General features: G+C 39.4%; 1 protein-coding gene across 2 annotated transcripts in view; it reads left to right on the top strand.

Annotated features, from left to right (window-relative positions):
* Positions 1-14,981, top strand: part of Alr (Evr1_Alr domain-containing protein Alr) — a 156,501-nt gene that overhangs the window by 26,060 nt on the left and 115,460 nt on the right. For both annotated transcript variants that reach the window (XR_010859771.2, XM_067145038.2), the window contains exon 2: positions 9,601-9,667. Coding sequence is in view for 1 of the 2 variants with exons in the window: in XM_067145038.2 (XP_067001139.1) it covers positions 9,601-9,667 (67 nt within the window). In the remaining variant the exon portion in view is untranslated. The remainder of the gene's footprint in view (positions 1-9,600; positions 9,668-14,981) is intronic.

The following is a 14,981-nucleotide window of genomic DNA, read 5'->3' as shown; positions in this document are numbered from 1 at the left end:
CGCCAACCATCTTCGCCACAGGCGCTGCACCGTGGACACATCCCTATGGGTATCGGCTGCGATTTGACGAAGCGACCAACCTGCCCTTCTCAGCCCGATCACCATACCCCTCGTAAAGTCGTCTGTCTGCTGGAAATGCCTCCGTTGACGGCGGCCTGGCATTCTTAGCTATACACGTGTCCTGTGGCACACGACAACACGTTCTACAATGACTGTCGGCTGAGAAATCACGGTACGAAGTGGGCCATTCGCCAACGCCGTGTCCCATTTATCGTTCGCTACGTGCGCAGCACAGCGGCGCATTTCACATCATGAGCATACCTCAGTGACGTCAGTCTACCCTGCAATTGGCATAAAGTTCTGACCACTCCTTCTTGGTGTTGCATTTGCTCTGTCAGTCAGTGTACATTCCACATCAGACATATCTTCAAGAATATCATGCAATAGACTCAGCAGCTGATGGTTTACGAGACATGTTTGCTTTATGGTGACAAGCTGGTGAATGATAACACTACCAGAGACGCAGCGGGAATAATGCTTGTACATTTCGTAATATATTGAGTTCCATTGTTGTGTTTTTGAACATTACCGTTATTGGTAGGATGATTACCGGTATAAGTAGATGATTATATCTCGACTGTATAATACATTTTATTATGATAATATAGCGGTCAAAATGGCTGCTCTGGCGGTAGTAGGTATAGCTGTTACTAACGCCCCATCCATTGATGCAAAATTAATGATATGGATTTTCCTGATGCAGGTAACAGGTAGGGGAGCACACTGATCCGGTGTGTAACATCTGGTAAAGGGTCCCAGCTCAGGGTAATGAAGACCTCAACGGCAGCAAAAGCAGAGAGTATGATTCGGTAGGGTGGAGCTGGCGGAGGAGGCAACCAGTTCCTCTGGGGGTACTACTGATGGAACCCACTGGCTTGTGGGATGAGGGATCCTCAAAGGCTAAGGGAGTAAACCCCAAAAGAAAATCCTCAATTATGTTAGCCAGTAAAAGAGCTTTTTCGTACTTGCTTTCAAAACACATAAGAGCCTCGGAACGCATTTATCAACTAAATTAAGACGCCAGCATGAGCAGACTCATGTCAGGGATGATGGTTTATGGCCTGATGCAAAAATCCGGAGGAGACGAACTCGGATTGGGACCATCAGCTTACTCAGTCTCGCAGGAAAATGTGAAGAAGTAGTGGAGCTCATGGAAAGGAGGAGATTAATGATACTGGGGATGAGGGAAACCAAATGGAGAGGGAAAGGAAGGAAGAAATTAAGAAAACAGTATACACTGTATTGGCATGGAAATGGCAAAGAGATGAGGAATGGTGTTTGTTTCATCATGAGTAAAGATCTAGAAAGATTCGCTGACATTCAGTATGTTAGTGAGAGAATAATAAAGGTGACTGTGCATTTAGGGAAAGAAAAACTAATTTTGGTACAGGTGCATGCACCTCAAACTGGATGTTGTCAAGATAAAAACCAGTTTCTTGATGATTTGGAAAGAGTTGTTAGTAAAGGGAGAGTAATCATTATAGGAGATCTGAATGCAGAGATTGGGACAGATAGAACAGGATATGAAAACGTAATGGGACCTAGTGGATATGGTGGAAGAAATATAGAAAGTGAACATCTCCTTGACTTCTGTATGAGGAGTGGGTTGATGGTGGAAAATAGTTGGTTCAAGAAGAGACATACTCATAAGTTAACACGATGCAGTTGGGGTGGACTACAAAAGACTGTAATTGATTATGTCATCTCAGATCAAGAAAGGAGCAGAATGGTAACAGATGTCAGAGTAATACCCAGCGAGAGCCTTGACAGTGACCACCGTCTATTAGTAGCGGACCTGAGAAACTTCTATGTGCCAAAAGTACAGAACAGGAAAATGCCAAAAAATCAAAGTATGGGAACTCCAGAAAACGGATAAGAGAACTGAGTATCAGAACCAGATAAAAACCCTATTACCAAGAGATGAAAGGGAAACTAGAGAGGCAGAATTGACCAGACTAAGGGACACATTGGTTAAGGAAGCAACTGAAGTTCATGGAAAGACAAGTATGAAAACAAGGGAGAAGGAAACACTGAAGTGGAATGAGAGAGAGAGAGCAGCAGTCAGGGAAAGAAATCTCTTGTGGAAAGAAAGAGATCAGGAGAAAAATAAACCAGATCTTACTAGAGACGAGGCAAAGATTAGATACCTGGAACAATTATACTGAAACAAGAAACTGGATGTTAAAAGAACAGTTACAGAAGAAAAGACCAAGGCATGGAATATATTCACTGAGAAACTGGAGGAAGACAGCAGAGGCAATAAGAAACTACTGTATAGTGTTATCAGAGGTAAAAGGAAATCAATGAATACCGGAACGGCACTTGAAGATGAAAATGGAAATGTGGTTAGGAGAGAAAGTGACATGAAAGAAGTCCTGAAGAACCACTTCGACCACCTACTGAATAGACCAGTTCAAGAACAAAATACAGAACCAGAAATCCAAGCCTACAGTGAGGAACCTCCCATCACCTGGACAGAAACTGAGACAGCCTTAAAATCTATGCCTAAAGGAAAATCTTCAGATGCAGATGAAGTGAATGCAGACATGATAAAGGCAGCAGGCATCCAGGGTATATAATGACTGTACAGAGTACTAAATGCCATATGGACAGACAACAAAATACCTGCTGATTGGAACAAGGGCATTATAGTTCCCATGTTTAAGAAAGGTAGCAGATGGAAACCCACCAGCTATAGAGGAATAACACTGCTGTCTCATAGAAAGGAGATTGAGAACCATCATTGAACCACAGTTAGAGGAGGAGCAATGTGGATTCATAAGTAACAGATTAACAATAGATCTAATTTTTAGCACCTGCATGCTGATGGAAAAGTATTGGCAGAAAGGCAAGAACCTGGTCATTGTATTCCTGGATATAGAAAAGGCCTCTGATAGTGTTATAAGAGATAAGATCTGGGAGTACCTGAGGAAAAGAAATCTGCCTGAAGGACTGGTAAGGAAAATTCAGATGTTGTACAAAGACTGTACTAGCTGTGTACAAATTGGGGAAGGTCGATCATCATGGTTTAAGACCAGGAATTGAGTTCAACAAGGAAGTGCACTGTCCCCACTACTGTTCATCACTGTTATGGACAATATAATGAAGAACGTGAAGGAAAAGTTAGGTGAACTGAATGCAGTGGCCTTTGCTGATGATATCATGATTTGGGGTGAAACAGAAGAGGAAGTACAGACCAGAATCAACGTATAGAAATACCAGGAATATAACCTCAACATCAGTGAGACCAAGACAGTGGTGATGGCAGTCAACAGAGAAGGGCGTCCAGTAAGCATAAAACTAGGAGATCACCAGGTAGTGTGTGTGGATAGGTATCCTTACCTTGGAAGTGTAATCTCCAGTGATTGGTCAGAAAGGAAATTACAAACAGAGTGCAAAAGGGATCAGAATTCTACCAACAAGTAAGAACACTTCTATGGGATGACATGGTTCCAAAACCGGCCAAACTTACGATGTTTAACAGCTATTTAATACCAATATTGACCTATGGTATTTAAGCGTGTGCCCTCACAAAGTGATATTCATCAAGACTGTAAGCATCAGAGATGAAATTCCTTAGATCCACCATCCAGAAGACCAAGATGGACAAGTTAAGAAGTGAGGTGGTCAGGAATGAAGCTGGAATAAAGATAGCCCTATTAGACCGAATCGGCACATCCAGACTACGGTGGTACGGGCATGTGATGAGGATGGAGCCTACAAGAACAGCCAGAATAAGTTTGGAAAGACAGGTGGAGGGGAAAAGACGTGCAGAAAGATCTAAAACCCAATGGATGGACACCAAAGTTGATCTAGTTACCAGTGAATGGACAGTGGATGATGTTCTCCATGCCAAATTGTGTATGGACAGGAAGAAGTGGAAGAGGCTCATAAACAGTACCTGGGAAACTGGAACTGTACAATGATGATGATGGATTTTCCTGATCACTAACCAGGAAAAGTCACTGCAGCTGAATATCGAACAATAAAAACTGTAGTAAAAAATTAGTTTGGAAAATGTGTAGCGGTCATTTTGACTGCTCTGGTGGTTCTAGTGTTAAGTTAACTCGGGAGCTGTAACTCAAACGTTTGAATGTGTGTGACATACATTTAGAAATGTTGCCACCTGTTGGAGAATGCATGCAGGAATCCAAGGATGAGAGGATGAAAGTAACAAACATGTTTGAAATCATTGTTTTATTCAAATAGGCTACAAACTCTTTATCATTTTTCAAAGTAGACTCATTTTGCCCACTGTTCTTTGCCTTTGATGAGGAGGGTGGAGAATACCATTGGTCTCCTGAGATTCATTAATGTGTATTACCTCATGCTGAACTGCAGTTATGGACCCGCAAAATCGCAGTTTCAAGCCTGGCAGAATTGGTTGTTTTTGTAAGGGCAGAAAAAGTTTCCTTTTGCACTTCATGTTGTTGGCATGTGATGGATCTCTCGTGACACATTCTGCGTTTATCCGACAAGATTAATTAAATTCGGTTGTAGGCTGCCCAACAGAGTTCCAGTTGAGTAAAATGGGATGTTGAAATTGACTTACAGTTAGCCTAAATGGTGGTGTCAGCTCAAAATGCCTGTAGCTGATTCTGTACAATGTTTATTATTATTATTATTATTATTATTATTATTATTATTGTTCCGAGGTATCTGTGGAACAGCAGAGGTGAAAGAAGGTGCGGGGGTGAACAGGTCTCAGAATACGAAATTAAAGTTAAGATAACATTTAACAAGGTTATATTTTCTTAGCAAAATCAAGAAATAACAAGAATGGCAGGTACAGAGTAGCAAGGTAACAAATGTACAATTACAGTATTCACAAGATTTGGGCTTCGAGCCCCGGACTCACAATTCTTGAGCAATTAGCCCAACTTTACCCCCAAAAAAAAACAAGATTCGACAAAGGGGCAGAAGACCCCAATCATGTTCAGAATCACTTGCTCCCAATTACAAGGTAAAGCCTCCTCGAGGCACCCAAAATCAATTTCAAAAGAGCGATCCGCTCTCAAAGTTTAAGCCTATCAAAGGCCACACCAAACTCAACTTTCAAGCTGTCCTCCAAGGACATAGACACAGGGGTAAAAGATACCCAACCTACTGAGGCCTATTAAGTGAAGAAACAGAAATATTACATGGCCTCGACGATACCAATTTGAGAGGAGGCGAAGCTGCACTCCTAATACATTTTGTGTAAAACCTACTTGGCACTAGGCCGTTAATGCAAGGGCTAATCCCATACTAAAGAGGTGACTTATATGAGAAGACAATTTACATTACGCTAGACTGGAAGAAACGGTTGAGAAAAATAAGTTCACCTCAAAGCAATATGAGTGGGAGCTCGAGAGGGTTAAGCACTCTCTATCCCAATTTGTAGTTTAAAAGATAGAATATATACTAAGTGTCTTTACATTTTAGGGGAAAAGTTACATGGTGGAAAGGCTTCGGACCTGCCCCGAGAGTTAAACTGCTGAGCCGACAAGAAAAGAATTTATTAAACGGCCATTACCTTGTGGTTGAACTGCTGCCCGAAGAAAGAGGCGCTTCCCGCCCCCTGTTACGTACTTTACACACTGAAAGATGTTACTGAAGTGGCCCAGAGACCCGAAAATCAGCAGTTTATATACTCTCGCGGAAAGTTCGAGGCGTTTCAAGAATGAGAACACCCTCCCACAAGAATTTTATTGGCTAACCAAGAAAACCCCTACACAAGATGAAGAAGAAACACATTATTGGTGGAAAATTAATTTGAGAAATTCGGGATTGGTAAATTCAAAACAAGGGGAAAGAAAGGGTTAATATTGCCAACTTAAACAATGACTGAAAGAAATTTAACAAAGAACAAACTTATGAACACCAAATTTCTTCAAAAACATAGTTCTTTCACTTCGCACCAGGGTGCATAATTGTATTTCTTCAGTAGTGCCATCTGGAAGAGAATGTCCACACTCCTTACTACAGGCAAAACAAAAATACATCGAAAACGACCCCGTTCAGAAACTTCAAAATTTCCAAGTAGTGACATCTTCTGAGAAACTTGAAAATTAACACAGTAGATAAAGTTCAGGCTTCCTCCAGTAGAGGAGTTTCAACTGGCGCAAGGTTTGACTTAGCGGCGTGGGGGTGTACCACCCGGTACAATTATTATTATTATTATTATTATTATTATTATTATTATTATTATTATTATTATTATTATTATTATTATTATTATTATTGTTATGAACAGCTGCTTCACTTTAGGAAGAGCAGGGTCACATAGACTACAGTTAGGTGAATAGGGAGGGTATGGCAAGATATCCCATCCCAAATGCTGTAATGAACGTCTCTGTTTAGAGAGGTCAAAAGTTACCATGTAAGTTTATAATGGTGCACAAACTTATGGACTTACCTCCTTTACTGCATAATGAAAGAGGTATTGCAGATATGGTGAATAATACTATTCAGTTACAGCATGTAGCTCATGAACTGGAGTGCTAAAATGATTGTCTGGTTTGTGGGTGACAGATTTTGTTCAACCTCGTGTGGCCGTTGTAATCCAGGATGGTGCCGTTCATTGCACTGTCACTTAGGGTCAGGTTTGTGTGTTTCAGATATCACATTGATATCACCCAGCATGCCATTTCCATTGCAGTAAAATTTCTGCTGGAGATTGATATGGAATATCCCATAGTCTCCACCTCAGTTATGCAACATGACATTCTCTTGGCTGCATTCTTCTGCACATTAAAGTCCTGCCATAAAATTCAGTGGCCTAACCACTCTGAAATACCTGTCTCCCAGACTAATTCCATGACAGACCAGCATGTTTCTTTCCATAGGCACAGTTGCATCTTGTCCGGCTCCATGGCTAAATGGTTAGTGCGCTGGCCTTTGGTTCAGTGGATCTCTGGTTCCATTCCCGGCCGGGTTGGAGATTTTAACCTTAAATGGTTAATTCCCTTGGCCCGGGGGCTGGGTGTTTGTGTTGCTGCCAACATCCCTGCAACTCACAAACCATACATAACACTATCCTCCACCACAATAACACGCAGTTACGTACACATGGCAGATGTGAGGGTCTGCCTTACAAGGACTGCACCCGGCTGGATATAACCACACGAAAATATATAGATACATCTTTGTGATGATGCAGAATGCTGCCTGTGAAGAAGGTTGGCAGTAGACTCTTTTACCCAGGGAGTAAAGAATACAGGGAGATGCCTTGGAGCTCTGAAAGTGAAGCTCAATGACAGTGGTCTACATAGGGGGGCATGGTCGTAAATAGACATGAGAACACATGCTATTTTTTGATACGATAGTGAAATCTGGCACAGCTCATCGAAATGAATATGGTGAACGCAAATTGTAATTGTAGGAATTTTGAGATTCAAACACTGTACGACACGCTAAAATGTAAAAGTGATACTCATATTTAGTTGATGTTGTAGCTTTTACAATGTCGTGTTGTGCATACGGTTGCACGAATCGGAAATCCAAATATATTCCTGGAATAAAATTTCACGGTTAAGATTCTAAGTATGGCTTGTAATAAGTAGTACAGTATATTATATTACCTCCTTTGTTATTGAGCTAGTATTTCGGAGTCTCAGAAGCACCGTCCACTTTTTGTAAGAATTTTTAGGTTAGACTTGTTGTTTATCGCCAATTTTTTTCTGAGGTTTCCTGTTCATGAAGAAAGAAGAGCAGGGTGTATTAAGGCCATTAGAACATATTCAGCACATTTCAAACCGGTATTGTTTGATCGGTCCATGAAGAAATTTGTTTTGAAGGAGAATGCAGTATCTGCAATTCTTGAAGCATTTCCTTGTTACCTACAGAATTAGAGGAGTTTTTCATTTTCATGCCTTTTGTGGCCCTTGTCTTCCTTTGACCGATACCAGTACCTTCATTTTTCGAAGAGTCAGATCCCTTCCATTTTTCCTCCTAATTAGTGTGTATAGTGTGTGCCCAGTTGTACTTCTTCTTAAACAATAATCACTACCACCTCCTCTAAAATATGTATCCCCTTATGGGTGAGGACAGTAGAATAAGGTCCACGGTATCCCCCACCTGTCATAAAAGTCCCTGTGGAGAGGTGGAGGTAGTAGAACACCACCAGTGGTATCCCCTGCTTTTCGTAAGAAGTGTCTGAAAGGGCCCCCAGAAGCTCTCAGTTTGGTAGCATGGATTGGCAACCACAGGGCTCTTAGCTGAGTCCTGGCATTGCTTCCACTTGTGCCAGGCAAATTTTAATCTCATATCCAACCTCCGATGGTCAACTCTTGTTCTTTTCCGACCCCGAGGCTATAAGAGGATTCGAGGGCTAGGGACTCTTTAATTTTCTCGCCCTTTGTGGCCCTTGTCTTTCTTTGGCTGATATCTTCATTTCTCTCTGATTAGTGTTAATAGGGGATGGTCGCCTAGTTGTAGGCTACTCCCTCTTAAAGCAATAATCATCACCACCGCCTAAGGGGCTCTTACCTTCGGAGTGTGGTTTGGCATCGAAGTGGCATAAGGGGCTCTTAACTTCGGAGTGTGGTTTGGCGTCCAAGGGACCCTTAGCTGAGCCCTGCATTGTTTCCACTTGTGTCAGAGGATGGTTTACTTGATGGTTGTACGTCCTATTAAAACAATTACCACCAGCACTCCAAAATATGTAGTAAGCAATGTTGCTATTCCCAGTTTGGTGATTTATTGTGCATTCCCCTAAAGCATTCAGAATGTGGTATGCCCTTATTAATAGCCTACTCTTATCTTTACTGATATATGGTGAAGATTTGCATCTTCTGTTTTTAAGATACTCGGTTTACAGTACCGATAGTCAACTATGGAGAGAGTAGATTTAAAGCTGCGCGTCATGAGAAACGCTTCCTTAGAGATCAGTAAAAAAGCATTAATAGGTCTGTTTGCCAGAAAAATATGATTAATTATAATAATAAGGAAATATTTTCTGTAATGGAAATTTATATTGGAACATTTCGAACCTTATGATTAAGTACTGTGAAAGTAGTTAGTGGGACATAAAACCATTAACATTATGTTGACCCCTGAAATATTGGAAGATTATTCTAGAATCTTTGTATGTAAAAGATTTAATTTTTTGTATAAAAATTGTACAATTCAAGATTTCACATTATCTTTTATTCTCCGGTTAAGAATCATCTACAGCCCGAAAGTATCTCATCTGACACTAGGTTCAGTGGCTCAGGACTTTGGACAATAAATTGGTTTAACAAAAACCAAGAAAAGGGGCAATTTTTCTTTTATTCAGAATTATTTAAATTACGAAAATATGGGAAGATTGCAAAGAAATAAAAGGAATTGTATTGAGAAGCATCATTGGGTCATTGATACTGTAGGTACAAGGGGGAAAAGTAATGTAAAAGTGCCAGGTAATAAATATTCTTGTAACTTCAGGTGTTTGACTTGTGCTCTCATTCCATCTGTTGGTGTATTTAGTAGACATGATTTCACAAGATGTTCTGACATATATATGTTCAGTTGTAATACCTGTGATTTTTTAAATATTTCTTTTGTTTGGTATTCTTTTAGGTCTCTTCCGAAAAGGAGCAGCAGCATAAGCCTCGTAAGAATTGTCCACTGGATAAAGATAAATTAGGTAACAGTTCTGTATATTGAATTTATAATGCTGATATTAACTTAGTAAGTCTAGAAATTTTTTTGTGTGATCCCCACATTATGTGTGAATTTAATTTTTCAAGTTATACTTCCAGAGAGTTTTTACTATGATGTTTGCAGTGTACGACCAATATCTCGGCTTTGAGTTTGTGTCAAATGAACTCGTGAAAATTTTGAAAACTCTTGCACCACACATATTAGTCTTAGCTACTTATTGGTGGTGCCTTCCTTTGCCAAGGTTGGATGGCATGTAGTCAACACTACGTATCAGGTAGCTGTTCACTAGACCTATTGAAGCTAGGTGAACCTCTCGGACTCAAGCCTTCGTCCTCCAAACACCAGCTGTTCTTTCTTTATTATGAATTCTGGAGACAGCTGCGCCTGTGCCATTACAGTAAGCTAAATATGCTTACTCAAGATGTCTCCATCTTAAGGTCGTGTTTTATGGGGAAATATAAATTGTGAGACTGTTATATAGCTTCATTTTTCAACTCAAATGTTACGTTAATCAGTGTTAGCTATTTTAATGCAGCTTTGAAAGGCTGGTTCACACAAACATCCAATGACTGTAGCATAGAGGTCAGCCCTTCTGGAATTATTGCCAGGTAAGTTTTTCCTTTACTTATCAATTCCTTTATGCCGTCTATAGTACACCTGTGAGAACTGTCGAGCACAGGCAAGTTCTTCTTCTGTAATAAAGTTTCCAGGCGATGTTGCCAAACACACTTCACCTAGTCCTTGATTAGCACACTGTCCATACAGCTGGATTCTTGGGTTCAAACAAAAATACCAGATGGCATATTTCCTATCGGAAGTGTGTTTCTTTTCAGAACCACATGGAGGAAGTTTGCTTCAGTCGGCTAACGTGCAGAAAATTACCATGCAACGTTGCTTTTCTTCTCCACTTGTCTTGATAGTAATGCTTTTAGAGCCCATAATGTGAACCATATTTATTGTTTAGTGGCATTTCAGAATAAATGGGCATCTGATCAGAATTCCCACTTTGAGAAAGCAAATAGGAACTTTGCTTCTGCAAACGAATAATGTTGTAGATGTTGATTCCCATAGGGAACCTAAAATATTTGTCCTGAATGAGTATTAACGAATAATGTGGCGATGAAAGGCCATCAACTTTTCTTTGTAGGCAACAGGGAGATGTTGAGAAATAGAAGTACTACTTCGCATACACAATCGTTTGTTCGATAAAAGTTCCCTGTCCACTCATGGCTCCCAGTAAAACCCTGCTTGTTAAGTTCCTTTGCAATCTCTAATGATTTTGGTTGACACATTTCAGTCGATACACCATAACCTAGTTCACGTCTTTGTCACACATTTATGAAGCCATTCTTCAATTTCAGGAAACTGTGGACTCTGCTCTCGGAAAGTTCTATCACCGCTACTTTTTAATAACATTTCTTTCGTCTTCCTCCAATTGTGAATACATGATTCATCAATATAATTTTTTCTGCTGGCGGCACGATTTCCGATAGTTTCAGCTTCCATTACACATTTTAAGTTTCTCACTCACAGTAAATGACTGTAAACACATTTCTGAATTCATCACTTGTTACCACTGATTTTTTTTTCACTCAGAACACAAAGTATTAATCAGTGCTACACCATGTGGTTTCGGTAACACAGAAGTGAGGGGCGGAACGAGATTTCATTCGTTGCCAAGCTATGTGACATGAAACTGCTGTTGACACATCTTCGGAATAATGCATTATGAGACCACGATACGAAAGGCTTAAATATGACCTGCACCTGAATTTAAGGAGGAATATTTCTGTAAAAAAAAAGTGCGGGTGGTATTCAGGATTATACAGTATTTAAGATGCAATAATAAAGGTTAGTGAGCATGTTTTGTTATTGTAATATATGCTTTGCATAATACAATTTGTTGTGTTATAACTGGTATTTCCACGAAATAAGCACCAAAATTACTGTAAAATAAGCACTGAAATTGAAGAAAATAAACACCAGAAAATCACACCCCTAGCCATGGTATGTTTCTTGCACTTCACACATCATTATGAAACTCGCTTCGAGAAGAATCTTTCTGCGTTTGTGTTAGTAAGGTCTGCTTTGTTACTGAATGCAACTGCTTATTTTTGTTATGAAGCACATTTCATGTGTGCTGTTCTAATTGGCATTTCTTTGTTGAGCCAATTTTTTTTTTTTTTTTTTTTTTTTTTGGGCACACACTTGACACAACACCACTTTTCCATTGATAGTAAAGGCATCAACTTGCATTTGGGAGATAGTGGGTTCAAACTCTGCTATCGGCAGCCCTGAAGATGGTTTTCTGTGGTTTCTCATTTTCACACCAGGCAAATGCTGGGACTGTACCTTAATTAAGTCCACGGTTCCTTCCCACTCCTACCCCTTTCCTATCCCGTCATCGTTATGAGACCTATATGTGTCAGTGCAACGTAAAGCAAATTGTAAAAAAAAAGAAAACAGGAAAGGCATCGTCCATAGTTATCCAGGATCGAAATTTTATAGCTAAAAGTCAGTCTGGAGGCATCCGGATTGAGATACTGTTTACTGTAAGCCTGATATACTACCTATAGAACTGAGCTACTGTCCAGGACGAAACATAATGTTCTCGGTTCCTGAAAGTACTTCAGAATGCCATTTCCTACTGCTTACTGTAAATACCAGAGATCAAAATATGACCCTTATCTCTCCCTTCCAAATCTCTGCCTGCCTCATTTTAAAAATTGCTGAAATAATAAGCTCCCTTCAGGTGGTAGAGTGAGGAAGTACCCTACACACTTTGATATTTCCCCTTTCTAGTAAAGCCATCTGGCAAAAGATAACAAAGTTAAGATGGTAGAGCGATGAGCCAATTATGTATTGAAACCTGACAGTCACCTATGCTTTCCAGAACTAATTAAGAAGTCCAATATGAAAGGATAAGCTGAGAAATATCAGGTTATACCTGAGTGGTTGGTGCATCGTGAAGGCAGGAATATGTATCTCATTTATGTACTGAAAACTTTCAATTAAAATCAGAAACTGAAATAATATTACAGTATTTTATATTTTTTCATAATCTAGTGCATTTAATTATTAATTTGCCATAGATGCTGATGTAATATAGAAATCTGTGACTATTTTTTAAAAATGTAGGCAAATACAACATCAAGATAGTAGTGCTCCAGCCGGTTTCCAGATGAAGATGCCATTGAGTCAAGGCTTGTAGGATCTGTAAGGTCAAACCAGGTGAAAGTGCTGAGTACAGTCTTACTCATAGGCACAGGTTTTGCAGTACATCGCAGCATGGTCAATCACATTTTAGATTTCACTTCACTTAACGGAAGAACTTGCTCACTGTCATTCCGATCTTGTAACAGAGCATACATCAAAATCAAATCAAAATCTCTTTATTTACAAATGAGGTGTCTACCTCGGTGGCAAATGGTACACTAAAATACATTATTGTCAAGCACTAAATTTTAAATTAACAAGAGAAGAAAATTGTCCTAGAATACAATATTATACAATTTACGCTAACATTTTTTTCTATTAAACGCACAGCTCATCCTTAATAAATTTATATTGTTTACAAAACATGGTCTTACAAACATAGTCAACTCATATACAGTATGTGGAATTACTTCAAATAATACTACACAACTGGTATAAGATTAAAATTTACATTGCATTTACTTATTTATTTTTTACCCATTTTGGAACCTGATTGGCATAACGACCTTCTGCATCTTAACCAGAGCCCCTTTTACCACCACTTTTCGAGTGTTCCTGAAGGGCCTTCACAGCTACTGTAGCGGTCCCAGGGCCCTCGAAGTCCCCACTGTACTTCACCCCTACAGGCAGTACCTTCTTTGGCTGTCCAATCTCCTTAGACAAGGGGATGGAATTAATTTATTCACACACATTTTTTAATTTACAGTAACCTGCACTGGTCGAATGCCCTCTAACATTTCATTTATTTTCTATGTTGCTGTTTATTCTCTTCCTGAATATCTGTACAGATTTTGGAAAAGGATCAAACACTACCCCTGGTAAACTGTTCCACTCCTTCACGCTCTTCCCAATGAATGAAAATTTACCCCAATCACTTCTGCTAAAATTCCTTCTAATTTTATACTTGTGGTCAGTCCTGTCGATATAATTATTTTCCAACTGAAGCCTCTCACGGATATCTCCCCATGCTTCTTCTCCTGTATAGGCTCTATGTAATCCTATAAGTCTAGTTTTCTCCCTTCTCTTACTTAGTTTCCCACCCAAGTTCCTTTAACATTTCTGATACACTACTCTTTCTCCTGAAATCCCCTGTTACAAATCATGCTGCTTTCCTCTGCACACTATCTATTTCTTTTATTAGGTATTCTTGGTGAGGATCCCAAACACTGTTTCCCTATTCCAATAATGGACGAACCATACTTAAGTAACTTTTCTCTTTTAATTCTTTGTTGCATCCTTTAAATAGCCTCATTATGAAATGTAACGATCTGTATGCTTTCCCAACAATATCATCCACATGACCCTTCCAGTGCAAATTACTTTCAAATCTCACACCTAAGTATTTGCACTTGCCATCTTTTGGGATAACTACCTCATCCAAAGTATATTCAAATTCAGTTTTAAAACTCCTGTTTCTAAGTGTTATAACCATTGATTTGCATCCATTAACCTTCATATTATTTTCTTAAACTCATTGTTGGATACTCTCAAGGTCCCTTTGTAATTCTGAACAATCCTCAATGTTATTTATTTCCCCATAAACAATTATGTCATCTGCATACAATATTATTTTTGATGTTATATTATTCCCTAAATCATTTGCATATATTAAGAAAAGTAACGGACTGATTATACTACCCTGTGCAATTCCCTTCCAAACTTTCTCTTCCTGCGATACATTATTTCCTACTTTGACTTTCTGAACCCTTGAATTTAGAAATGTTTTTATCCAACGTGTAACCCTTACGTCCAATCCTATTCCCTCCAATTTCTTTAATAATATTCCATGTTCCACTCTATCAAAGGCTTTGGAAAGATCTATGGCTATGCAATATAACTGGCCTCCTGAATCCAATTGATCTGATATGTCCTGCTGAAATCCCACCAGTTGTGCCTCACAAGAAAATTTCTTTCTAAATCCATACTGGCTTCTCATGAACCAATTTTTATCATCACATATCCCTCTGATGTACTTTGATATTAAACTCTCCAGTATTTTACAAACTGTACTGGTCAGGCTGATTGGTCTGTAGTTCTCTGGTTTCCTTTTATCACCCTTTCCTTTATAAATTGGTATTATT

Source organism: Anabrus simplex, chromosome 4 (genome assembly GCF_040414725.1).
Source record: "Anabrus simplex isolate iqAnaSimp1 chromosome 4, ASM4041472v1, whole genome shotgun sequence".
NCBI lineage: Eukaryota > Metazoa > Arthropoda > Insecta > Orthoptera > Tettigoniidae > Anabrus > Anabrus simplex.
Note: the sequence above shows the minus strand (reverse complement) of the source record. Positions and strands in the feature narration are given on the sequence as shown.